Genomic DNA, 27,747 nt, shown 5'->3' with positions numbered 1-27,747 from the left:
ATACTTTGTCCCGGTCGCAGAATTTGGGTTATGCAGGTGCAGAAAGGAATATGACTCACTCTCCTCCCCGCTTCTAGGTACAGAAAAGTCCAACGACTTGGAGAAACGGGACTCCACGAGGCACCGGCCCCCCAAGTCCAAGATGCTCATCATTAGTGGCGGCGACGGGTACGAGGACTTCCGGCTCACCAGCAGCAGCGAGACAGTGGGGAGGGATGATAGCACAAACCACCTGCTCCTCTGGAGGGTCTGACGAGCGAGATGAGGAACAGGGCGGACCCCTCCGGAGGGAGAGAAGGAGGGAGAGAGAGATTGCGTCCCGTCCTCGCCGTCCCCACACGGACGCGTCCCCGTGTCTCATCTCCCACCCTGAATGTCTTGTGCACAGGGTCGCCTTTCTGGATCCGCCGCGCGGAGTTAGCGGCGCGCCTCGGGACGGGCCCCGTGCGGAACCTCCAGAACGCAAATCCATGTTGCACGACTCGCGCTTGCTGCTGTGTCTTGAGTGTGTGGGAGGGGGTGCGCTCAGCGAGAGATTAGGTGCAGCCGCCCTGATGCGCCAAACCCCATTCAAATGGGACTAAGAGAGAGAGAAACCATTTAGGAATTCAGCCTTGCTTAGGAAAGGATTGTCTGCTCTGTGTGTGTTCTGCTTGGTTAGAAACGCCCAGCTCTGCCGAGGAGTTGTTGAATGTCATCGCGTCTCCCGTTTTCATCCGCTGAGGCCCCCGAGTCCAGATGGCTAGGGCAACTTTCCCCCATTCTCACAGAACACGGTCATTTTCCGCCCTCTTTTTGGTTTCTCCTCGTCTTCCTCCATCTGATACGGACGCAGAGCTTCTCCACTCAATGCCACCCTTTCATTCATGCAAGAACTGCTCACCAGAACCAGACACTGCGCACCATCGTTTCGCCAACTTCTGCGAGGCACACCGCCGCCAGCGTCCAGATAACTTGGGGGTGGGGTGGGGGGTGTCTGTTCATGCATAAATTGCCTTTATTTATTGCCGGCTAGGAGGAGGAGCTGCTCCAGAAAGGAGGGGAACAGGGAGGCGGACTGATGCTGTTTCTGAGGAATTTCCAAAGAGATTGGGATGGTGGGATGGAGAGCAGTTTTGGTCACTTGTCACGGCCAGAGACACCCCTGAGTCTGGGCTCAGTTGTGATAACCGCAAGGTTGTTCCTGCACATCAGTGTTCGAAGACGTAAGGTTGCAGTGTTGATGATGGTCGCTACCCAAGATGGCGGCTGGAGTTTGTGTCTGCTGAGAAGGAAGGGAAGAGAGGGCATGAAGAAAGCCCGTTCTTGATGGGGGGGTGAGGGGCACCAGAGACAAAAGACAAGAATCTTGACTAGATAATTGTGCAATATTGAGCAGCATTCCCCACCAACCCCGCACAGGCCAGGAGGCCACACCACAGAGGCCTCATCCGTTACCAGGGCTACCATACTCCATGTTGTCAGGGGATGGGTGGGCAGGAGTTTGCATCACCCTGGTCTTCTACCTTGTACAGTATTTATGATTTATTTGTTGTGGTTGTTTTGTTGTTTTTGTTTTTTAAAAAGAAAACCTAGCTACCGTTTGTGGAGGGAGTCAGCGAGTTGAACTGTTAGCGGCGCTTAATTTAATCAAGCTCGTAATCTTCCGTTGTGAGAGGGGTAAATTTGCCTCAGAGACCGAAAGGTCTCCACAGGCAGATTGAAGGCCGTCCTTAAAACCTTGAACAAAGTTAGATCCCCGCTAGCATCATTGTGAACATGGTTGAGGGCTGGGGAGAAAGCGGGCTGCATTTCACTAGCTGACCATGGGACGTATTCTGGGGACACATCAGTTGCCGGGTTTCCTGCAAAGATTCCTGAAGGAGGTGAACCGTTGATCCTGCAAGGAACCTCTCGGCTGCCCAGTCCTCTGCGTATTTACTCAGAGGTACGTCCCGCTGACTTTCAGTGGTGCTTACTCCCAGGTAAGTGTGTGTGAGATTGCAGCCTTCGTGCTCTGAGGCGAGAGTTCTTACTCGGGATCCCATTAAACCCGCCTTTGCCAAACTTCGCCTGATTGGTCTGGTGCGAGTTGGAAGTCTGAAACATCCGGGGGTTGTCGGGTTGACCAGAGGCACATGTTGCATGCACAGTTGCGTTGTCGATTTAAAATGAATTGGGAGGCCGCTGGCATTGAATAGGCCATGAATAGGCCATGGATTATGGAAGCCAGACCACCTCCCAGGGAGCATTGCCAAAGGTGGGAAAAGGGTTTGGGGGTGGCAAGATGTCAAACCAGCGTCTCCTCCTCTGAAGTGAAGGTGAAGCATCTCATGTCTCCACTCAGTACCCCCAATTTCCCCTAAGACAGGAATACAGCTGATACCTCGAGCCAAGAATAAGGTCTCCTTATAAACACGTAGTGTTTCTTATGCACTGAGACGGGATGCCGATGAAGACATTAAAGAAAAGAATTGTTTTCAGCTAGATGCTATCCTATCAGAGACGCCTAAGGAGGATAAAATTATCCTCCTGGGTGATTTTAATGCAGGCATAAGCAAACTCAGCTCTCCAGATGTTTTGGGACTACAATTCCCATCATCCCTGACCACTGGTCCTGTTAGCTAGGAATCATGGGAGTTGTGGTCCCAAACATCTGGAGGGTCGAGTTTGCCTCTGCCTGTTTTAATGCAAGAGTTGGGCGAGATGTCAATCTGTGGCCTGAAACTATTGGGAAAGAAGGAATTGGCAACAGCAACCACAACGGAATATAACTTTTGACTATCTGTGCAGCGCACAACCTTGTTATTGCCAACACAAACTTTCGACAAATTTAAAACATTATGGAGGCGCCCTTGGCCGAACCACTGGCACCTCTTAGACTATGTGGTTGTCTGAGCTGAAGATCGCCGAGATGTGTGAACAGAGCTATAATGAGTGTCTATGACTTCTGGACACATCACCGATTAATATGTTCCACGATGGCTATCAAGATTGTACCTCAATGCAGACTTCAGGAAGGGAAACTAAGGCGCAAAATGAACACTCAAGCCCTTCAAGACTCTATTAAGCGGGATTGCTTCCAAAGGACCGTCTGTTTTCGGAGTTCCCTGATAACATTGAGGAACACTAAAAAACATCCATTATTGCAGCCTGTGAACAAACTATTAAATACCAAACTAAGAAACACCAGGACTGGTTTGATGATAAAGACAGTGAGATTGAACACATTCTTGACAAGAAAAGGAAGGCCTTTCAGATCTGGCAAAGAGATAGAAACTGCGCCACTGAGGAAAAAAACCTATGCCAATGCGAAGGCTGAGGTTCAAAGAACCAGAGAACTAAAGAACACCTGATGGGTTAAAAAAGCTCAAGAGATCCAGCACTTAGCTGATGCTCATGATGCACAGATTTTAGACCATCTATGGGCCAATAAATAATGGCATATGTCCCCTATGCTCAACAGATGGTAAGGTAAAGGGACCCCTGACCATTAGGTCCAGTCGTGACAGACTGGGGTTGCAGCGCTCATCTCGCTTTATTGGCTGAGGGAGCCGGCGTACAGCTTCCGGGTCATGTGGCCAGCATGACTAAGCCACTTCTGGCGAACCAGAGCAGCACACAGACGGTACCACACTTCAAAAAAATAAAGAAGCTATTGCACTGCACTGGGAAGAATATTACCAGCATCTCCTTAACTGCAACTCCCCTGTAGCTGCTGAGGTCCCCTCACAAATCCCGCAAAAACAAATTAAGAGATGACCTTGCAGTATCTCCAAAATGGGAGAGTGGTGTACGGCTATTAACCAAATGAAAAACAACAAAGCCAGCAGACCTGATGGGATACCTGCTGAAGTCTTCAAAGTGGGTGGAATTGAACTTCCACGACAACTTCACAAGCTCATCGAAAAAATCTGGGAGAGAGAGGAGCTCCCAACAGACTTTAGGGATGTCAGAATTATCAGTCCTACCCTTCCTGAATCCCAACATAGTTTTAGACCTTCCAGGGGGACAGTAGAAATGATTTTCAGTGTTTGGCAGCATCAAGAAAAATGCAGAGAGCAAAACCAACCCCTGTATATGGCGTTTATTGACCTGACTAAGGCCTTCAACACTGTAAATTGTAATGCCCTGTGGACTGTCCTTCTGAAAATTAGCTGCCCAGATAAATTTGTAAACATCATTCTGCTCCTTCGTGATAATATGACAGCAACAATCGCAGATAACAATGGCTCTCAAAATGAACCATTCACAGTGGGATCAGGTGTTAAACAGGGTTCTGTTATTGCCCCAACTCAATTTATTATTTTCATTGCCATGCTCCTACACTTTGTCAAAGGAATACTCCCCACCGGAGTAGAAATCATATATTGTACAGATGGAAAGCTCTTTAATCTGAGTAGGCTGAAAGCAAAGAGTAAGGTTACTGTAACTTCCGTCATATTTTTTCAGTATGCTGATGACAGCGTAGTGTATGCACACTCAGAGGATGACCTCCAAACCATCCTAAATATCTTCACAGAAGCTTATGAAAAGCTTGGTCTGTTGCTCAACATCCAAAAAACCAAAGTGCTGCACCAGCAAGCACAAATCAACATTTCTTCTGCGCCAGAAATCCAACTCAGTGGTGTAACTTAGGGAAATGTTGATCACTTCTCCTACCTGGGCAGTTATCTTTCCACAAGGGCCAACATTGATGCTGGGATCCAGCACTGCCTGAGCTCTGCGAGTGCAGCTTTCTCCTGATTGAAGTGCAGAGTGTTTGAGGACCGGGACATTTGCAGGGAAACCAAAATGCTTGTTTACAAAGCAATTGTACTACCAAACTTACTATATGCCTGTGAAACATGGACCACTTCTAAACGCCATCTCCAACTCCTCGAAAGATTCCATCAACTGTGTCTCCGAAAAATGTTACACATCACTTGGGAAGACAGGGAAACTAATGCCAGTGTACTGGAAGAAGCAAAGATCACCAGTGTTGAAGCAATGATTCTTCAACATCAACTTCATTGGACTGGTCATGTTGTGAGGATGCCTGATGATCGTCTTCCAAAGCAACTACTCTATTCCGAACTTAAAAATGGAAAGCGTAATACTGGTGGTCAACAAAAGAGGTTTAAAGACTGTCTCAAGGCAAATCTTTAAAATTGTAGTATATACACCAACAATTGGGAAACACTGGCCTGCGAGCGCTCCAGTTGGAGAACAGCCTTTCCCAAAGGTGTCATGGGCTTTGAAGACGCTCGAACTCAGGACGCAAGGGAGAAACGTGCTAAGAGGAAGGCACGCTTGGCAAATCCACACCGTGATCAACTCCCACCCGGAAACCTTTGTCCCCACTGTGGAAGGACATGTGGATCCAGAATTGGCCTCCACAGTCACTCACGGACTCACTGTTAAGATCGCGTTCATGGAAGACAATCTTACTCAGGTGCGAGCGATTGCCAAAGAAGAATAAAATATTTGTTTAGATTGAAGAGTTTTAGATTAGGTCTTAGAGATAGAAAATTTCACCCAGTCCTCATATCTGATGAATTAGGTACAAAAATTAAAATTCCTCCATCTTACCCCTCCACTTTATAAAAAGACCAAAGGCAACTCACATCATAAAACTGAGTTTCATAATCCACATTTCAGACCAGAACTCAGATTTTGAAGCCAAATGGTTTGACACTCAGCTTTGCAATAATAATAATAATAATAATAATAATAATAATAATAATAATAATATATGTACCCCGCCCATTGGCTTAGTTGCCCCAGCTACTCTGGGCAGCTTCCAACAAAATATAAAAACAGTAAGTCATACATCAAACATTAAAAACTTCCCTATCCAGGGATGCCTCCAAGAGTCTTCTAAAAGTCAGATAGTTGCTTATTTCCTTGACATGTGATGGGAGGGCGTTCCACAGGGATGGCGCCACCACTGAGAAGGCCCTATGCCTGGTTCACTTCTCATGGCTCAATTCCCCCTAGGAGGTTTTGGAATCCATAGGCTGGACTGGCGCACTTAGAAAATTGAGTTTTTGATTCAGAGCCACTCAGCCTGGATTTGATGTGTATTTCTTTCCGTGCTGTTTGTCTCCATTGGATCACGTGATGAGCGCCAAGGCCTCTTACAGAAATGAGTCATGAGGAGCAAGCTTTAATCTGCATACCCTGGCAGAATGCAATACACAATGCACATAATCTGATGTCTTCTTACTCAGAAGCTGTTTCCATGAAATAGGGAAAACGCTCTTTTAAACCTGCATCTATTCTCAGTACTTTAATTTTGCAATCCCCGTTTCCATACTTTTCTTTGAAACCGGGAGGGATGGGAACCGTGTTTTTGGAACAGGGATTCTGTTCAGGATATACAGGTCACGGAGGGGGCTGACCCTGAACAGTTGTTTGCATTCCAGAAATAGAATTTAGGAGGTCACAGACTGTGTTCATCATGACCTTGCCATCGACAAAATGGAACACAGAGATATAAAATCCTTCCTTAAATAGGTATGTGTCTGTGAAAATTAAGCAGTCCCGATTCAGTCTTGCCACTTGCATGAGCTCGCTAGTTTGCCTCAGACAGCCATTCCATCTTCAGCTTTGGAGTCAACAAACTGACCAGGCTTACAGGGTTGTTGTAATGATTACAGAAGATGGGGTATGTGGAACGCTTGAAATACTCCATGAGCTAGGGTCAAGTCATACTGTGTGAGTTCAATGGAGGAAGGGGAGATTTTGCCTGTTGCTCAGTCTTCGCGTTAGAATGTTAAGCATTTTGCGCTTGGAGACTCTGCAGATTGCCCAGGTGGTATGCAAAATGAACGTGGGAGCTTTGCAAATCCCCCAGGCAATGTTCAAAACATCTCTGATCCGTTCGTTCACATTCTCCATCTTCCGCTGATCCAAATCGACTGTGCAAAATGCAAAGTCCCGGTTAGCGTTACGAACGTTCCCTGTGTGTCCACACGAGTCCCCTGGGTTTGTGCTTGTTCACAAGCCAACTCGCGTTCACCCCAGGAGGTGCACGACTGTGTGGGTTTTAGGGGGTCCCCCTAACCTGTCTTACTGAGGCCAGGCTGAGAATCTCCCATGTGTGGAAGGCAGCGCAGGTGTAGGCAAAGTGATGCTCTGCAGATGTTGTTGGACTACAACTCCAAGCAGCAAGGCCAAAGTTGAGGGATGGCAGGAACTGTAGTCTGGCAACCTCCTATGGGCTAGCTGTGGTGCAGGATCACAGATTTGTTGTTGTTTAGTTGTGTCCGACTCTTCGTGACCCCCTGGACCAGAGCACGCCAGGCCCTCCTGTCTTCCACTGCCTCCCGCAGTTTGGTCAAACTCATGCTGGTAGCTTGGAGAACACTGTCCCACCATCTCGTCCTCTGTCGTCCCCTTCTCTTTGTGCCCTCCATCTTTCCCAACATCAGGGTCTTTTCCAGGGAGTCTTCTCTTCTCATGAGGTGGCCAAAGTCTTGGAGCCTCAGCTTCAGGATCTGTCCTTCCAGTGAGCACTCGGGGCTGATTTCCTTCAGAATGGATCGGTTTGATCTTCTTGCAGTCCATGGGACTCTCAAGAGTCTCCTCCAGCACCAGAATTCAAAAGCATCCATTCTTCGGCGATCGGCCTTCTTTACCACAGACAAAAGTAGACATCTGTTATTAGCTCCTGTGGATGTTCTCGGGTACCGTAGGCATGCAACCTCTTGGCTGTTGCAAAACTAAGGACTTTTGTGTTTCACTAGTGACTGCCATGTAAACCCGTCACAAAGGACTGGAAGGAAGAACCTCATAACTGATGGGCGGGACCTAACTTTAAAAGGATCGGACAAATTCATGGAGCAGAGGGCTTTCAATGTTTTCTGGCCACAGTGGCCATGCTCTGCTGCCACAGTGGGAAGCATCAATGCTTCTTTTGCTGGAAACCACAGGAGGGGAGAGTTGCTCTTGTGTTCGAATCCTGATCGCATGTTTCCCACAGGCATCACGTTGGTCCCTGTGGTCTGATCCAGCCCCCTCTTCTTCGGCTTTTAACTTGCGGCTTGATCGTGTGTGCATGTTTACACCAAAGCTGCCTCACCACATTCAACGGGGCTAGGTAAGTCGGCTCTCTGACATCTGGGAAACCCTGCTATAGACCCCTGGTCATTGTGGGATGGATGATTCAGCATCAGAAACAAATGATAAGCAAGTCCCATCCCCCAAATTATAGCGGTCAACATTTCCCTTTTTTTAAGGGAAATTCCATTATTCCGACTAGGATTCCTTGCAAGAAAAGGGAAAAGTTGACAGCTATGCCCCAAATACCCAAAGTTAGTTTGGCAGCACTTCTATGCAAGAATCAGATATGACACTCACCCACCCTGACACAAACCAGTTCATTCTCAAAAGAGCCGTGATGATCACTGATCTCCCTTGGTCTTGTTTTGAGATTTGAACACTCGAAGGGGGTGGAATTGTTTATAGCCCTATGGTAGGCTTCTTCAACATGGCCCCTTACCCGGGTCATAACTGCCAGCAGCTGACATTTGCAAGACATCTAGAGGGCAGCGTGGTGGGGAAGGCTTCTCTGTGGCTTGGAAGGGAAGACATTCCCTATCTTCTCCAAAAGGAATGTGCATTCCTGGACCTCTGGCATCTATAGGTTTGAGGGGTGTTCCTGATGCGCTGTTTTGTTGACGAACATCACGAAACTTGCGTCAGACGTAACCTGTTATGTGTATCCAAAATGGCACTGGAAATGCATTTTGGGGCTAAGGATACACATTAGAGAAGCTTTGCTTACGGCATTAATACATGCATGCTCCGTTTATCCCGCTCTCGCCTCTGGTCAAATAGGTTGTGCAGGTTTCTGAAGCACCGCAGCAAAAACCTGCCAGGCCTGTTTGACCAAGGGCGAGTGTACATTGCCATGAACAGCGCTTCCTCTTCCTAACTCCTTTCATTCCTTGTGCCTAAAAGGCATATAAATATTGATTAATTGGTTCCTGTTACGGGAAGCAGCTGTTTTGAATTCGGATTCTAGTCCTCAGTGATGTGTGTGGCCTGGTGCGTGTACGCAACCTTGCTGCAAATAACTTATGTGCAAAGGTTTTTTTTTTGCTTTCCCAATGGCTAGCTTCGCCACAAAGGAACATATCTTTTGTGCAGGTCTTGGGTATAGGAGCCTGATTTCCAAAGAGGCTTCACTCTTCCTGGGAAGCACGCAATCTGCCATGAAAAACCCTCCCTGCTCCTTAATCCTGTGTGTTGAGAATATGCAGTGGTTGCTCAGTGGCGTGCACTCTGCACATGTTCAGTGGCATTTCCCCCTCCAAAACGATTCACATATCCCAGGACTTGGTTGTGACATCGTATAGATTTCCTGGGCTGAGGCTTGACACGAAATGAAGCCCAGGCCAGGTACCGAAAAGTGGACATTTGGATATTTGTGGAATGTGGCTCCCACATCATCACCAAATATAGCGGCTGATGTAATGGGGGAAGCATTTCTAAAAACCTCCACGGTCTGCCTTTGCAGTGTTGCGCTTGTGGTTGTTGTTGTTGTGGTTGCATGGAAAACACCTTAAACAGAATGACTTTGGAGCGGAAAAGGCGGGTGCTAAGCAAGTCTCTCTTTCCAGTGACAACCGCTCCTCCCCATCTCAAAGTTTAACTCTCTTACTGACCTCCTTGGCTGCCGAAGACTTACTGTAAATATTGGTATATATCGCCTCCTCTGTACATAACGCCCTCGAGTCTTGATTGTCGATACGGATTTAATGGCATATTTTTATATACTTGTTTAAGTTTTCACCGGCGCGAGCGAGGGTGCCGACACACAGTCTTTTAAGTTATGATGACAACTCTTAAGCGTTGAATTGAAAGACGAGGACAAAACAGGGAAGAGCAAAGAAACAGAACAAGATTCCTTGCCCAAAACGTTACCAATTCCAGTGAGATGTTAACAATTATTAGTCCTGGGGTTTTATTTTATTTTTTCCTTTTTCGTCACTGTGGGTTCCTAGTCATTAAAGGTCACTGGTGTCAGAACCCAGCCTTGGCGTGTGGACTCTTCTTTTGCAGGCTTCGGCCGGATTGGGGGACGGGGCAGTGAGCTTTCCTATTGGACAGAGTTGGCAAAAGAGTTCTCTGTTTTGTTTTACCTTATTTCGCTTTCACAAGTGTTGCACCTTCCTGTGAACCTCCTGGTGGTCCAGACACTGAGGATGCATGCTGGCATAATTTTAATTATTATTTATACCTCGCCCATCTGTCCTGGCCTCCCCAGCCACTCTGGGCGGCTCCCAGCAGAATATTAAAAACACGATGAAACATCAAACATTAAAAGCTTCCCTAAACAGGGCTGCCTTCAGATGTCTTCTAAATGTCAGATAGTTGTTTATTTCTTTGACATCTGATGGAAGGGCGTTCCACAGGGCGGGCGCCACCACCGAGAAGGCCCTTTGCCTGGTTCCCTGTAACCTCACTTCTCGCAGTGAGGGAGCCGCCAGAAGGCCCTCAGAGCTGGACCTCAGTGTCCAGGCTGAACGATGGGGGTGGAGATGCTCCTTCAGGTATACTGGGCCGAGGCCGTTTAGGGCTTTAAAGGTCAGCACCAACACTTTGAATTGTGCTCGGAAACATACTGGAAGCCAATGTAGGTCTTTTGCAATGTGGCTGGAAGTGCAGGATTCTGTCCACACAGGATAAGAATGTGAATGGGGGGGGGGGAGAGAACATCAGGTACAAGGTGCCTTCAGTCTCAGCCCTCTAACCCAGTTCCCTTAAAAAAAAAAAAATTGCCCCCTTGATTCCAAAAAACTCACCCCAGTGCCCTGTACCCTACCATAGAAAAAGCATCTTTCAAAATAGCAGTTTGCACGACCCACCTAGGAAGAGAATAACAATGAAACTCCGAACAGTACATTCATCCCACATTTATTCCAAATCCAATTTAAACTACCGGTATTCAGCAAAATGGAACAACTTGATCTGGAGATGGCAGCTGTTCAAAGCTTCCCATTTACAAAGTTTTCCTCATTTGCACCTCTCTCACACCCTGCCCCCTTAGCTCCACCACACCCCCAGTAATCCTAGGGTACAACCACTTGGGGAGCTCTAGCAAGAGCAACACACTTTTTAAAACCAACAAACGTTTTGAAATTTGGAAAGTGACAAGGAATCAAACGATGAACAGGAAGATGTCTAAACACCCTGCAAACAGATGGGAACGAGTGTGGAACGAATGCCCGTCGTCGCATAACCTCCCCGTAAACAAACCAGAGCAAATGCTCAGTGTATAATCTGACCTCCACTTTGTGTGAATATATCAGGATGTAAAAGGACCCCTGACCGTTAGGTCCAGTCGCGGACAACTCTGGGGTTGCGGCGCTTATCTCGCTCTATAGGCCGAGGGAGCCAGCGTACAGCTTCCGGGTCATGTGGCCAGCATGACTAAGCCGCTTCTGGCAAACCAGAGCAGCGCACGGGAACGCCGTTTACCTTCCCACCGGAGCGGTACCTATTTATCTACTTGCACTTTGACATGCTTTCAAATTGGTAGGTTGGCAGGAGCTGGAACCGAGCAACGGGAGCTCACCCCGTCGCAGGGCTTCGAACCACCGATCGGTAAGCCCAAGGCTCAGTGGTTTAGACCACAGCGCCACCCGCATCCCTCCTCTTATTTAATACATAGGTATAAATAACGGGGCGCGGGTGGTGCTGTGGGTTAAAACACAGAGCCTAGGACTTGGCAACCAGAAGGTCGGTGGTTCAAATCCCTGCGACGGGGTGAGCTCCCATTGCTCGGTCCCTGCTCCTGCCAACCTAGCAGTGCGAAAGCACGTCAAAGTGGAAGTAGATAAATAGGTACCGCTCCGGTGGGAAGGTAAACGGCATTTCTGTGCACTGCACCGGTTTGCCAGAAGCGGCTTAGTCCTGCTGGCCACATGACCTGGAAGCTATACGCCGGCTCCCTCGGCCAATAAAGCGAGATGAGCGCCGCAACCTCAGTGTCGTCCGTGACTGGACCTAATGGTCAGGGGTCCCTTTACCTTTTTATAAATAACTGAGAGCAGAACTGTTTGCACAACAGGACTTTCCCCCCCATTTCCCTCCGCTGTACACCCCCTAAATCTGTTCTGGGTTTTACACCAACCTCCCATAGCAGACATTTGGGGGGTGGAGCATTGAGCAAGCAGAAGTTCTGCTTCTGCAGCTCTTTAGTTGACTACTGCCCTAAGTCTGCACCACTTTTCCTGTAAGGTACATTTCTGCAGTGCTTCAAGGTCTCCTGAGTCTCTGCTCTCCTATCGATCAGGCAAAACAAGCCCTGCCCCACAGCCAGAGGGAGAAAAGGCCTGCCTAATGATGCCAGTCAGCCAGTTAAATGCCAGGTGCAGACTTGGCAGGTATTTTGCACAAACCGCCTGCTCAAGTGGGGGGGGGGGAGGAGAGGCCTCCTGCCGGTCTAGGTATCCATCAAAAAGCCACTCGTCATGGCATATTATTGGTAAACCTCTTGGCACTTCCAAACGGGCAAAACAACTGCCGTCGCCAACCAAGCTTTTAGGAGAAAATACTGGGCGAGGTGCAATAGCCTTGGTTGTGTTCAAAGCACTCTTAAGGCCTGTTTACGTGATGCAACAGGGGTCAAGCATTTAAGCCCAATTTGGGGTTTAGATGTTTATGTGGGCTGCTTTTGTTGACAAGCAGTGGATTGTGAAAGGGCCAATTGATCCTTAAGATTCAGCCTGTCTGGCTTTCTTATGATGACACCCGGCCCTGGACTTCTTGAGTTGCAGAATCCCAATCTAGTTTCTCATAAGAAAGCCAGCAGGATCAGGCCAGTGGCCCCAGCTAGTCCAGCATCAGGGGCCAATCAGATAGCCCAAATTCTTCTCCTACTCCAATTTTAGCTCTTCTACTCAGATCTGAATTTGGTTCAGGTTTCTCGCTTCCGTTCAACCCCACTGACCTGGGCAGTTGTGCTCCCTTTACACATGTGGCCTGGCTGAAAAGTAAGGTGGGATACATACTAGATTTGGGGAGGGGGCCAGATAGCTCGGCTAGTTTCTGATCCATTCTGATACGTATATGAGGAGCTGACACACCAGACCAACCCCATGTGAGATGCCAGTTCTGGGGGGCAGGCAGAGGGCGCAGGAGGAAAGGGGGAGCAGAGCAGAGCACAAGGAGTCTTCATTTTTTTTTTAATTGCTTTGTGTGCCCGCGTCTAATCTCGCCCCTTTCTTAAAATATATTTCCTGCTGTGTGTTTTCCTTTTTGCAAACAAACCAAAGAATGAAACAAAACTAGGATTCAGGGGCTTTTCTCAGGACAGCGGAGGGCATGTGCCCCGTTGGTGTAACAGTGGTGTAAAAGCTCTGTAGGATCAATCAATCAATCAATCAATCATTCTTTATTGCAGTCAAAAGACCAGAAGGCAGAATCATCAACAGCAACAACATCAGCACCGGGGGGCGGACGCAGTAGACGGAATTGAAAATTCCTTATGTACTTACTTGCATTAGAAATAGCACACCATCAGCTAAAATCTTTATTCCAGAGTTTAAAGTCAGTCCTCATTCAAGGGGAGGAGGGACAAAAACGAGGGTGGGGGGCTTGAGGAAGGTCAGTTGGGGTGGAGTGAGATTCCTCTGGGGAATGTTGGAGGGTATGAGAGTGTGCAGCCCCCAAACATGCCAGAACAAGTCAGAAGGATATGTCGCTGCTAAACTTTCAGGGTTGGGTGCTCTGCTAGCTTCTGACCTGGTTCTCAACCTTCCACAGTGAGGAGCCATTCATTCATTTTATTTCTACACTGCTTCTCCACACGCAAAAACCATGTTCAAAGTACAGTGGTGCCTCGCAGGACGAAAAGAATCCATTCTGTGATTCTCTTCGTCTAGCGGTTTTTTCGTCTTGCGAAGCAAGCCCATTGACGGATTAGCGGATTAGTACTATTAGCGGCTTTTAGCGGCTTATCGGATCAGCTGATAAGCGGCTTAGCGGCTTAGAAAAAGGGGGAGGGGGGAAACCCGCAGGAACTTGCAAGACATTTTTGTCTTGCGAAGCAAGCCCATAGGAGATTCGTTTTGCGAAGCACCTCCAAAACGGAAAACTTGTCTAGCGAGTTTTCCGTCTTGCGAGGCATTCGTCTTGCGGGGCACCACTGTAGCTTACAATATGATTACCAGATTTTTTTCCAGTGAATCTGGGGACACTTTTTCTTCTTGAAGCTGAGTGCTCTGGTCCATGGGGTCACAAAGAGTTGGACACGACTAAATGACTAAACAACAAACAACAACAATTTGTCCGGGGACAGATTTGCAAATCTGGGAACAGAATTTGTCCGGGGACAGATTTGCAAATCCGGGGATGTCTGGTAACCCTAGCTTACAACAAAGGAAAAAGAAAGGCATGCCATGCCCAAACTTGTTGTTTAGTCATTTAGTCATGTCTGACTCTTCGTGACCCCATGGACCAGAGCACGTCAGGCACTTCTGTCTTCCACTGCCTCCCGCAGTTTGGCCAAACTCATGCTGGCACCTCCGAGAACACGGTCCCACCATCTCGTCCTCTGTCATCCCCTTCTCCTTGTGCCCTCCATCTTTCCCAACCTCAGGGTCTTTTCCAGGGAGTCTTCTCTTCTCATGAGGTGGCCAAAATCTTGGAGCCTCAGCTTCAGGATCTGTCCTTCCAGGGAGCACTCAGGGCTGATTTCCTTCAGAATGGATGCCCAAACTAAACGGTGCCAAAACCAATTTCAAAATAACATAGCAAAGCAGCACTATAGCACATACAGTACAAAAAAACAACAACATTTCAGTACTATATAACAAAATTAGATAAACAGCACCCAGCATCCCAAAGCAAAAGAAACCAGGAAGCTTCACAGTTTCACCGATGAGGAAGACATTTGTTCAGCTCACATGTAACTAAATTCGCCTTGCCTGAACTAGTTCGTGAACTGAAGTGCAGCTACCCTTTGTCCTTCTTCGAATTTTGCTATTTGGTTCTCCAACCTAAGCAGCATCACAAAGGTGCACGCCAGCAAAACATACACACAGAGATGTGTAAAGGGTTCCTTGCACCCATTCTGTTGCACACAGTCAGAATGGGAGTGGGTGCCTTACCTAACCCCTATAGAAAAAAGACAGTTGCGGAACTGAGAAGTTGCACAAAACAAATGAAATACCGTGAAAATCCCTGAAACGAGAAGTAATCAACTATAAATATTATCTAGTGGAAATCAACTAAATAATAAAAATCAAAAAGGTAGAACCCCCCAAAATTCTTACATATTAGATTGAGGACTCAAAAGTACAGCTTACAAAAAAGGTTTGAAAACCTAAATAGCAAGTTTTACAAACTCAGGAATAGTGAATTTACAAAAAAGGTTTAAAACCTAAATAGCAAGTTTTACAAACTCAAGAATGTTGTTATTGCAGAGTCCTGTGCACAACGGAATGACGAACAGTACGTGCCACATGCTTAAAGTTGCTTTATTTTCAGTTCAGAGTTGAGAAATTACAAACATGCATCTTGCCTCTGCTGGAGCAGAGAAGCAACTGTGCTTCTCCTCGGAATGAAGAACACCGAGAGAAAAAAAAGTGAAAAACAGGAAACCAGTGTACGTCACATCCAGCTTCCCATTCCTGTGGGAAAACCCAACAGTACTCTGACTGTGGAATGTAAACATTGTCTTGTGACAAGCACTTTGCTGCACAGTGAAGAGAGCAGAAACTAACATCCTCCCCCTTTCCGTGAACATCACTGGGCAGCGTGTTCGTACAATATCAGTACAAACCCAACTTCTGTACATAGGTACAGTGTTGATCCCTTGACACAATCTTGGACAATACATCAGCAGGAATTTCATTACCTGACATATAGGACACCGTTACGAGTCCCTTCTGAATATGTTCCCTAGCATGTTGCAACTTCAATTGCAAGTGCTTCGTGCTTTGCTTACAACCTTCCGAATTCAGCAAAGCCAAACATGCTTTGTTGTCCTGGTAAACCTGGATTGGACATTTGACAGGAATTTTCATGTCTTTGCACAATTGTAACAACCATTCACAATCCTTAAGTGAATAAGACAGTGCATTCAGTTCTGCTTCACAAGTACTTAAGCTAATTGTTGTTTGCTTCTTGCATGACCAATCAAATAGACCCTGATTGTACATGTAGCAAACTCCAGACGTACTTTTCCTGTCTGTAGTGTCACTTCCAAAACTTGCATCTGCAAAAATCTCAAGACCACTAGACTTCTGATTGTTAAATCTCAGTCTGTAATGCATAGTGCCTTTCAAATAGCGTGCTATGCGTTTCAGAGCTTTCCAATCCTTAACAGTAGGATTGTTAACTTGTCTGCTTAGCAAATTACAGCTAACAGCAATGTCAGGTCTTGAACATCTGGCAATGAAGTTTAGCTTGCCTAGCACACTTCTGTACAGTGTGGTGTCAGAAAATGCTTCTTCAGTGTCTTCTACCTGATAACCTGTTGTCATCGGTGTGTCTACAGGGTTAGCATCCATCAGGTTTAGTTTGCTTAACACATCAGCAATTTTCCGTGACTGGTGTACTAGAATGTTACCACTTTGATCTTTCTCTATTTCCAGAGATAGGTAGTTGTTTACCTCACCAAGATCTTTCATGTCAAAGTGCTCTTTCAGTTGAGCTAGGGCATTATTGTACATTGTGACATCTTTCCAAAAGAATAAAATATCATCAACATAAAACAAACAATACAGCTTCTTTTGCCCCTCCTCTTTGACAAATACACATGGATCAGCTTTCCCTTGCTGAAAACCTAGAGAAAACAATGCTTCAGTGAGTTTTGTGTGCCAACACCGTGCACTCTGTTTGAGACCATAAAGGGACTTCTTCAGAGCACAAACAAATCCCTGTTTTACCTGTACGCCATCAGGTGGAAGCATATAAAGTGATTCACCTAGAGATCCGTACAAAAATGCTGTATTCACATCGTGGTGACTAATGTGTAGATTCTCCTCTACAGCTAGCTTGAGCATAAGCCTAATGCTCTCATATCTCACCGTGGGTGAGTAGGTCTCGTGATAGTCTTCACCTGGTACCTGTGCAAAACCTCTGGCTACCAATCTGGCTTTGTGTCTGACTATCTTGCCATTTTGATCAGTCTTCGCTTTGAAGACCCATTTGCTTCCAAGCAGTTTCATTCCTGGAACTACTGGAACTAGCTCCCAAGTTTTGTTCCTTTCCAAGGAATCAAGCTCAGCCTTCATGGCATTTAACCATGGCTCAGCTTCCTTAGAATCCAAATCCTGGATTTCTTGGAAACTTGAAGGTTCAAATACCTTCTTGGAGCTTTTAACAGCTGCTACTGCTGTCTTAGCAAATTCATCAGCAAATCTCTTTGGAGGTCTGCCTTTAGTGGCTCTTTGTGACCTGCGAATTAGCCTTTGGTCTTCAACACTCTCCTCTTCCTTCTTAGGAGAAAAGTGACCTATTGTGAACAATGGTTCTTCCAATTCCTGATCAGAGCTTTCAGAGGGTCGCATAGAGGCTTTCGCACTCTTGAAATCCTCTGAATTATCCGATTCAGTTTCAGAATCAGAATCAGAACCTTCATCAGTGGGTGTGGGTTGTTGTTGCTTATCCTCAGTCTCATCACTGTCATCAGGATAACATTGGAAAATTCCCACATTCTCCCCCCACTTGGCATTGTACTCAACACTTCTTGTGAGCCTAATTGTCTTAGAGTCAGTCATCATTATTCTGTAAGAACCTTTCTGATAACCTAGAAAGATACCATGCAAACCACGTTTGCCTAACTTGGAGCTTTGTTGTGAGTGAATCCACATGTCAGAACCAAAAATTTTCATGTGTTTGATGTATGGTTTCTTACCAAACATCTTCTCATACGGGGTACAACCAATCGCTGAAGATAACCTGCGATTGTAACTGTAAACAAAACATGAGAGAGATTCGGCCCAATAACTCTCTGGAAGATTTGCATCATGCAGCAAGGTTTTTAACCCTTGAAGCAATGTTTGATTTGCCCTTTCGCAAAGTCCATTCTGCCATGGCGAGCGAGGACTGGACAAATCGTGTTGAATTCCTTTCTCAGTCAGAAAAGCTTCAAACTGCTGAGAAGTGAATTCTCCCCCGCGATCTGTGAAAAGAATTTTTATCTTCTTACCATGCACATTTTCCAACTAAGCACAGAATTCCTTGAACCTTGGAAAAGCCTCTGATTTCTGTTTGAGATTGTACACGTAAATATACCTGGAAAATGCATCAATGAGAACCATGAAGAACCTATTTTCACCCAAAGAGGGCGATAGTGGACCGACTAAATCAGCATGAACAATCTGGTATGGTTCTGTAGCTTGCCTACTAGACACCTTACCTTTCGCAGCCATTTTCACCTTGTTTGCTGCGCATGCCTTGCACTTCATGTGGTACCTGCAGGGTTTAATAGTCATACCTTCAACCAAGGTAGGCATCTTAGATACTGCCTCAAAATGCAAATGACCAAATTTCCTGTGAAAATCATGAATACATCCTGCATGCAAACTTTTGTTAGAACCTGCAATGCAACAAGTATCATTCTGCACAACATCATCATAATACAAAACAAACAAACGATCAACACATTCAGCATGCAATACATAATCGTCTTTCTTTGTGATGGTGCATTTCTTGTTCTTGAAGGAAACGTCAATGTTCCGTTCATTCAGCTGCATCACACTTAGAAGATTGTGTGTGGCATCTGGAACATAAAGTACATCCTGTATCTCTAAGTCCAAACTGTGAAGAACAACAGTTCCGTAGCCTTGACTGGGGATCGTGTGGTCATCCGCCTGGTGAATCGCACCTTCCTGCGGTGTAAAAGACACGAACAGTCTCTTATCGTTGCACATGTGGGTAGCTGCTGAATCAACAACGAAGAAAGATCTAGACGTCTTCTGGACCTTTGCAACCTTTGGAGTGAAGCGTGAGACCATTGCCTTGTGCTGCGTTGTCCTGGACACCGGACCTTTGCCTTTGCTTTGGCCTTTTCCACGCGATGAGCTTCCGCTGCGCTGCTCTGTCTTGGCCTTGGGATATTTGCATTCCCTCTTCATATGGCCTAGACGTCCACACGAGTAGCATTTCACTGCCTTCAAAGCTTTGGCGCCCTCTGGTGGTTCCACTGCACTCTGGGATGTTTCCTGTGAAGACTCCCCCTTATCCATGCAGCTAGCACCCCGGCGATCTGCTTCATTCTGGATCACGGCAGTAACATAGGCTACTGTGAGCTGAGCAGTTGGTTGAACAGCAATCTGAGTGGCAACGGACTCCCAACTTGGACCCAAAGAATGTAGTATCATAAAGGAATACACAGCCTCTGGAAAGTTGAGTCCTCTCTGTTGCAGCTCGTGTCTCAGATTCTGCATCTCCATCAGGTGTTTACGCACATCTCCACCTTCAGCAAGAGCCATACCATGCAGCTTGGCATAGTAGTACATTGAGGAACCAGCTTCTGTCCTCAAGTGAGCCTCTCTTAAAGAGTTCCAAATTTCTCTGGCTGTGGTCTTTCCACGCAACAGACAGAGCTCTTCTGGGGATACTATCAACGTAAGCGTTCCCCATGCTTTGGAATCCTTAGCTGTCCATTCAGCTGTAATTGGAGCTGGGGTGTTGTCTGTAATAACATTAAACAGACCTTCTTTCCGCAGAATTGCCTCTGCATAAAGTACCCACTCCGTGTAATTTTTCTTATTGAGCTTAGGAATCCCAAAAGCTTCAACCAGCTTTGCTTCAGCCATCATTGCTGCTTTAAACAAGCTGCGTCACAGTACAGCTTCCAAAAGCACTTGTAAAAAGTACTTTCGCTTTCTCAGCCATCCAAGCCTGTGAGCTTGTGCCTTAAACTGTATCGCGGCAAAACGGCTTTAAAAGATCAAAGTCCAGCCATAAAGCCATAAACTAGAAACTGGCAGGCTGCTCGGAGCATGAGCACATACCTTCATCAATCAAACTTGACGCGCAGAGCAGATAACGCGATCCGGTCCTCTGTACCTCTGCCGGCATTCCTCAGTTTGATTTACGTCTTTCTGGGCCCATAACCAAAATGTTGTTATTGCAGAGTCCTGTGCACAACGGAATGACGAACAGTACGTGCCACATGCTTAAAGTTGCTTTATTTTCAGTTCAGAGTTGAGAAATTACAAACATGCATCTTGCCTCTGCTGGAGCAGAGAAGCAACTGTGCTTCTCCTCGGAATGAAGAACACCGAGAGAAAAAAAAGTGAAAAACAGGAAACCAGTGTACGTCACATCCAGCTTCCCATTCCCGTGGGAAAACCCGACAGTACTCTGACTGTGGAATGTAAACATTGTCTTGTGACAAGCACTTTGCTGCACAGTGAAGAGAGCAGAAACTAACAAAGAATAGGGCTGAAGCGCTCCCATGGTCTAGATGTTACTGCTGATGTTAAAGGCCTTCAGTTCTACTGTCTAGCTGCCCCATTGTAGTTTCTGGGTCACCTTCAAAGGCAGCCCTGGGCTGTCGGTTTTTTTAAATGCACAAATTGATGGGGGTCAAAAACCAGGGAAATGGGAGCTCTGTTCCTTGCACCCATTCTGTTGCACACAGTCAGAATGGGAGAGGGTGCCTGGCCTTACCTAACCCCTGGCTTAAGAAGAGGGGGAAAGTTTTATTATTGAAAACACCTCGCTCTTTAAACGATGGGTTTGCTGAGTCAGAAGTGACTCGTGGCTGCAACAAGAGACTGTCCTTGTGGGTGCGATAATGAAGACTTTGAACCTCCTTCTCGTCTACCAACTCCCATTCAATATATTTTTGTTTTGTCTTTATCCTCTGAGGTTTAGGGGGTGTTTGTGCTGCCGGCTCTTTGTTTTGCTGTTTGTTTACATGTTGCTCTTTTTTAAAAAAACACACACACACACCATGTTTTTTGTTGTGTAGAACAGAGGTTAGTTAATAGCTGGGTGGTAAAACATGTTTGCCAGCTGTGGAAAAGGGGTTGTTTAGGAGCCCAGGACCCATTAGGCGAGCCCAACATTTAGGATACTGCCTTGGCCCTCCCAATGTCTCTGTCTGTGCAAAGTGAGGGGGAAAAGACCTTTTCTCTCTTAAGATTTTGCACAGCTGAAAGCTAAGAGTAACAGGTGCGAGTGGCTAGAAGCTTGAGCATTGATGGCTGGTGGCTGCTAGCTATCAGGCACACCTCAGCTACTTTGGTACAGGCTGAAGAGAAGCAGTTTGAAATATAGCAAGTAAAGGAGTCAGAAGCTGGTAGGGCTTTTAGGAAGGAGCCTGAAATTGGATTATGGGGCAAGCTTCTCCACAGACTAGCACAGTTGGGGACGACTTGATCCTCCCTGTTCACCTCGTATATTTGAAAGTAAACCAATATTGCAAGAACATCATAAGACTCCGCTAAGCCTCGCCTCACAAGGAAGCTGGCCCACTCTTGGGATCCAAGAAGTTTTATTCAACGTGCAAAAGAGCAAAGTCCTTTTCCAGCTTTTCTTGCGGATAGAGTGGTACCTCGGGTTACAGATGCTTCAGGTTACAGACTCTGCTAACCCAGAAATAGTACCTCGGGTTAAGGACTTTGCTTCAGAATGAGAACAGAAATCGCGCGGCGGCAGTGAGGGGCCCCATTAGCTAAAGTGGTACCTCAGGTTAAGAACAGTTTCAAGATAAGAACAGACCTCCGGAACGAATTAAGTTCTTAACCCGCGGTACCACTGTATAGGTAAAGATAAAGGGACCCCTGACCATAAGGTCCAGTCGTGACTGACTCTGGGGTTGCGGCGCTCATCTCGCTTTATTGGCCGAGGGAGCTGGCGTACAGCTTCTGGGTCATGTGGCCAGCATGACTAAGCCGCTTCTGGCGAACCAGAGCAGTGAACAGAAACGCCGTTTACCTTCCCGCCGGAGCGGTCCCTATTTATCTACTTGCACTTTGACGTGCTTTCAAACTGCTAGGTTGGAAGGAGCAGGGACAGAGCAACGGGAGCTCACCCCGTCACGGGGATTCGAACCGCCAACCTTCTGATCGGCAAGTCCTAGGCTCTGTGGTTTAACCCACAGCGCCACCCACGTCCCTTCTGTATAGATATATCACAGTAAAAGTGGCATCCACAAGGATCATATCACCAGCCCTTTGGAAACAATGGTGGATTTTGCATTCCTTAGTAGATGCCATGAATGGGCTTTGAATGATCCTGTGAGATGGCGAAAGCCACCAGAATCGACCCCACAGGCCTGTTGTAAGGCAGAAAAAACACTCCCTACATGTCATCCCAAGAATCTTGGGGGAAGGAAGACGAACCAGATGAAAGATGGTTAAGACATTTCAGAACAGTGTGGAAGTGAGAATTTTAGCAGTTGCATCTTTTGCTAACGTGTCCCCTGAGTAAGAGGTTTCTGCTGTAGCCAACTCCCTCTTCTGCCCAGCTCTTAATATGCAATCCTGCCCTTAGGGTTGCCAACTGACCGTAAACAAAACACATCCTGACCTGTTTCCAAGCCTGCAATCACAGCTTACTTTACAGAACTCCTCGTGTGTAGTTCCCCCCAGCATACAGCTAAATCATGAATCATTTCCTAGATGTCAGTAAAGCGAACTGCAGCAGATTGCCCAGGAGCAAGGGTGTGTTGGAAGAGGTGGCAACCTCCTAGGGATTCTTCCACCTGCCCTAGAGGAAGAATTGCCCTGAAAACATGATTACATACATGGCTGGCCTGAATGAATTAAGGGTTCAAATCCGCACTCAGCCACAAACCTCCCTGGGTGACTTTGGGGCAGTCACAGTCTCTCAGCCTGGCTTACCTCGCTGGGGGGTTGTGAGGATAAAATGGAGTGGGTATTTAAAGCCATGGTTTTCCCAGTAGTGATGTATGGAAGTGAGAGCTGGGCCATAAAGAAGGCTGATCGCCGAAGAATGGATGCTTTCGAATTATGGTGCTGGAGGGAGACTCTTGAAAGTCCCATGGACTGCAAGAAGATCAGACCGATCCATTCTTGAGGAAATCAGCCCTGAGTGCTCACTGGAAGGACAGATCCTGAAGCTGAGGCTCCAATACTTTGGCCACCTCATGAGAAGAGAAGACTCCCTGGAAAAGACCCTGATGTTGGGAAAGATGGAGGGCCCAAGGAGAAGGGGACGACAGAGGACGAGATGGTTGGACAGTGTTCTCGAAGCTACAAACATGAGTTTGACCAAACTGTGGGAGGCAGTGGAAGACAGGAATGCCTGGCGTGCTCTGGTCCATGGGATCACGAAGAGTCGGACATGATTAAACGACTAAACAACAATTTAAATAGTAGTAGTCAGAGCTTTTTTTTTCTAAAAAAAATGTTTAGGGGTACTATCATTTTCCTGTTACAGATAGGTAGCCGTGTTGGTCTGCCATAGTCAAAATAAAAAAATTCCTTCCAGTAGCACCTTAAAGACCAACTAAGTTAGTTCTTGGTATGAGCTTTCGTGTGCATGCACACTTCTTCAGATACACTGGCAACTTCTGTTTCAGTGTATCTGAAGAAGTGTGCATGCACACGAAAGCTCATACCAAGAACTAACTTAGTTGGTCTTTAAGGTGCTACTGGAAGGATTTTTTTTATTTTAATCATTTTCCTACTCATATTGAAATACTGCCCCTCACTTAGGCCAAACTTAGATTCCCGAAATGTTTAGGGCTATGCGTACCCCTGCGTAGTCCCAGAAAAAGTACTGGCAGTAGTAATAGTAGTAGTAATAATAATAATAATAATAATAATAAATTTCTATTTATACCCCACCCTCACTGGCCAGAGCCGGGCTCAGGGCAGCTAACACCAGTAAAATTACGACAAAAACATAATAGGGGAGGGGAAAAGCCAACAATTTAAAATACAGGTTAAAAATACAATTTAAAATGCAGCCTCATTTTAATAATAGCCCATAGTACTACAACAACAACCACAAGAATAAAGTGGAACATCTCCCAAGAAAAGGCTGGGCCAAACAAAAATCAGATGTGCTGGTTCTTGCACGCGCTTACTCCCGAGTAATCCGGAGCAGCCCATGCTTCCAAAAACCCTGAACGCTGCACCCTCAACTCTTCGCCACGAGGCGGCGCCCACGCAGCCAATAGGAGGCTCGGGGAGGCGTGGGCGTGGTCCGGCCCAGCGGAGGCCGCCCTCCCTTTGTGACGTAGGGGGTGGGCGGGCCCCGTTCCATTGTGACGGCTCCGCCAGGGGGGCGTGGCCCCCGCCTCGACCTGCTCACTTTCCCCGCCGGCTGACTGAGCCGGTCATTCATTCATAAAGAAGAGGCGGCGGCGGGAGAGGCTGACAGCGCCGCGCTTGGCTCCCTTTCTCCGGCTTTTCCCTGAACGCTTGGCAGCCGCTTCTTCCAGACGCACCGGCCTTTCCTCCCCAGGTAAGGAGCCGCTTCTGCCCACCTGCCATTGCTGGATTCCTGCGGGCTGGAAGGCAGGACATTAGGGGTGGTGGCCCCCTTTATTTAGGGGGCTGGGGGGTCTCGCCCCTCTTCAGCTGGGAGAAGGCGCCCCTTGCCCCCGGGTCGAGCCCCGGGTCGTTTCTTAAAACCCGGGGCTGCGGTGCTTCAGCGGGCAGAGCGCCTGCCGTTGTCTTGTCCAAGGTTCCGAGTTCGAATCCTGCGCAGCTCAGGTTGGCGTTGTCCGCCGCTGCGGAGGGACGGTGCCGGCGGTCAGCGTGAGATGGGCAGCGTACAAAACGCTTAGGCCGGAGCCCGGTGGTGGCGGGATCGATCCCCGGCATCTCCCGGTAGGGCTGTTCAACGCTCCGTGCTGCAGAGGTGCTGCCAGTCCGTGTGGGCAGCATTGAGGTGGATGAGCCACTGGTCTGACTTGATCGTTTTCCGTTTCTGTGTTGGTCCTCGCGCTCCGCGTTCCCCGGTGTTACTTGCCCATAGACCTTTGTTCGTGAGCGACACACCTGCAACGCTTTTCTGCGCTTGAAATGTTGCTTTTAAAAATAATTATTCATTGTTTACGACTTTGCTGCGGTGCCCTTGCTGGTCCTTGCTACAGCCTTTCAGCTCCGCCACAGCTGTCCCCATCTCCTGGGGAAATTCAGCGAGGTTTACTTTCAGGTAAATGGGGTTTTAGGAGGGGCAGCGTGGATCCGACCAAGGCTAGTCCAGTGCAGGAGTCTGTGCTGGAGAGGAACCAGCCAGGTGCTTCTATAATAATAATAATAATAAATTTATTATTTATACCCCGGCCATCTGGCTGGGCTTCCCCAGCCACTCTGGGCGGCTTCCAAAAAAATATTAAAATACATCAAACATTAAAAGCTCCCCGAAACAGGACTGGGATGCTTCTGGGATGCTTTTGCAAGCGAGGGGGTGTGTGTGTGAAGGTAAGGCTCACCCATCCTTCCCATTTCTCCTGGACACCAGGGTCCTCAGGGATATACTTCACCTGTACATGGAGGTTTTGCCTCGTTGTGGTGACTTAAGGAGCCATGGATGTCCTTTCCGAGACACCAGTCTGTGTTGCCACATCTTACTGCCCCGAAACTCGCCGTTTCTGGGTAGCCTTTGAGCACGGCAACCCCTCCGCCTGGCCGTTGCCAAGTTAGCGCCCTTCTGATGGTCTGGACCACAAATCCCATCAGCCCCCTAGGTTGGTAGAGGCTGGAGTTAACACAGACTTCATTGTGATGAAGAGGAGAAGCCATGTGTGAAGGAGATTCGCGGGCACACCTGGACCGCTCAAACAGTTGCACAGAAGGAGCAACTTCAGTGAGGGCACAGCTGGGCACACGGTGGGTGGAGAGAGCTGCCTAAGGCTCCTTCTTTTTAATAATAATATAAATAATAATAAAAATTTATTTATATCCTGCCCTCCCCAGCCGAAGCCGGGCTCCGAGCGGCTAACAACAATAAAAGTAACACAGCATTCTAAAATCGATTCATTTTAAAATTCGCTCAAAATCAAATTCATGGGAACCACTGGGCTAGAGTTATGTGAGGATTACCAAAGGAGGGGGTCAGACTGTGCCTTGGCCAAAGGCCTAACAGCTCTGTCTTGCAGGCCCTTTAACAGCACCTTCTTGGCAGCAGATCAGTCCAGGATCCCCCTTCGCTGGGATCTACGATCTGGTGGGGAGCCTAAGCACACAGTTCCCTTTAAATAGATTTCCCCCTTTGTATGACTCAATGCATAAGGGCCTTGTGGAGAATTGCAATCCCTACGCAGAGGTTGGATGGCCATCTGTCATGGATGCCTTAGCTGAAATTCCTGCGCTGCAGGGGGTTGGACTAGATGACCCATGGGGTCCCTTCCAATTCTACAATTCTATCCTTCTAGGTCAGGGCTTCCAGCAGATACCATTTTATCAGGAGCTCCATTCTGCAGTAATGAAGCAATCGGGCCTTTAGCATTGTGGCAACTACCCTTCAGAACTCCCCTCCCCATGAATATTAAACAGGGACCATCTCTCTTACGTTTTTGGCCCCAGCTGAAAACCACCTTCTTTCAGCAAGCCTTTCAAAGCAGGGGTCTTTCCCAGTCTGGATCCATACTGGTCGTGTTTTAAAGATTCTTGATTGTTTGCCACTCTGAGCTCCTTTACAAGGAATGGCAGGATATCGGTGTCATAAAAACAAAAACTTCCAAGCCAGCGAAATCCTATTCGGCTTTGACTTGTAAAACTAGACAAGGTCCTTGTTTATGATCCTGGTTTGGAGAGTATGCAAAAAACCATAGCTTATTGGGTTGCTGTAAAAGAAAGAAAAAAGTGAAAAAGGGTATATGAGTCCACATATTCCCCCCTCCTACTTTATTGAAGTAAATTGAATACATCAGTACAACAGAAACAATAGAAATACAAAACAAAAAACCCCAGCATGGTACATATTTAAGTAGAGTTAGATTACTTATGAGCATCTCATTCCTGTAGCACCAATCCATGGTTTAAAATGGTGACAAATGCTCCCTTTTTAGACAGTTGAACATTCACTTTGATTCCTGTCTATGCTTTATTTACCTTTATTCTCTTCTAATCAACCAATTATGCATATACTGTAGTTTTAGCTTTTGCCCAAGGTCTCAAGGCTGGGTACTCAGCCATGAAGCAGACTGGGCAAACTCGGGTCAGTTTTTCTTTTAGCCCAGGCATGGGCAAACTCAGCCCTCCAGATGTTTTTGAGACTACAATTCCCATCATCCCTGACCACTGGTCCTGTTAGCTAGGGATGATGGGAGTTGTAGTCCAAAAACATCTGGCGGGCCAAGTTCGCCTATGCCTGTTTTAGCCTAACATGCCTCACGAAGTTGTTGCGAAGGCAAATTGTAGGCCACCTTTATTTTTTAGGAGGAAACTTTAAGCTTAATACAGATAAAAATTCACAGCTGCTATTTTGGGTAATTTGTGTGTGATCCCAATTCACCGAACGGGGGTCTAAACCTAGAATTTCCTTCTGTCTGAGAAGCCAGTGGGCTGTACAATTTGGAAATTAAAAGTGTCTGTAGATTTGGCCGAAGCCTTAGGAAGCTTATTAATAGCTGCCTTTAGCGACTGCTCACAAATTTGGAACAAGGGGCTGAGTATGTGCAGAATAATGAGATTATCTATGTATATACTCACGCCCTAATGTTAAATATGGCTGGCATTATTTTTAGGCGCATCAATGAAAAATGCCCGCCGTGAGACTTAATGCCGCTTCATGTTACACAGCTAAGATATTGCCTTGTGCTTTGCTCTCAAACAGGCATGTTCCCGGCAGACGGTCTTTGCCAGAGGCCAAGCTTCCATTTGTGGGGTT

General features: G+C 47.0%; 2 protein-coding genes across 6 annotated transcripts in view; both read left to right on the top strand.

Moving 5' to 3' along the window:
• The window catches only part of ARHGEF17 (Rho guanine nucleotide exchange factor 17), a 202,164-nt gene extending 192,164 nt beyond the window's left edge, over positions 1-10,000 (top strand). The window contains exons 21-22 of the mRNA XM_082218958.1: positions 78-3,448; positions 3,635-10,000. Coding sequence (XP_082075084.1) covers positions 78-253 — 176 coding nt within the window. The 3' untranslated portion in view covers positions 254-3,448; positions 3,635-10,000. The remainder of the gene's footprint in view (positions 1-77; positions 3,449-3,634) is intronic.
• A 14,184-nt stretch (positions 10,001-24,184) lies between these two features.
• The window catches only part of RELT (RELT TNF receptor), a 93,310-nt gene continuing 89,747 nt past the window's right edge, over positions 24,185-27,747 (top strand). For 3 of the 5 annotated variants that reach the window (XM_082219429.1, XM_082219430.1, XM_082219433.1), the window contains exon 1: positions 24,185-24,372. The gene's annotated coding sequence lies outside the window, so the exon portion shown is untranslated. Of the gene's footprint in view, positions 24,373-24,393; positions 24,741-27,747 lie in introns of those variants that run through there. The other 2 variants (XM_082219435.1, XM_082219434.1) reach the window with 2 other exon arrangements.

This window comes from Podarcis vaucheri (assembly GCF_965113315.1).
Source record: "Podarcis vaucheri genome assembly, chromosome: 4".
NCBI lineage: Eukaryota > Metazoa > Chordata > Lepidosauria > Squamata > Lacertidae > Podarcis > Podarcis vaucheri.
The sequence above is the reverse complement of the archived record's forward strand: the minus strand, read 5'-3'. Positions and strand labels throughout refer to the sequence as shown.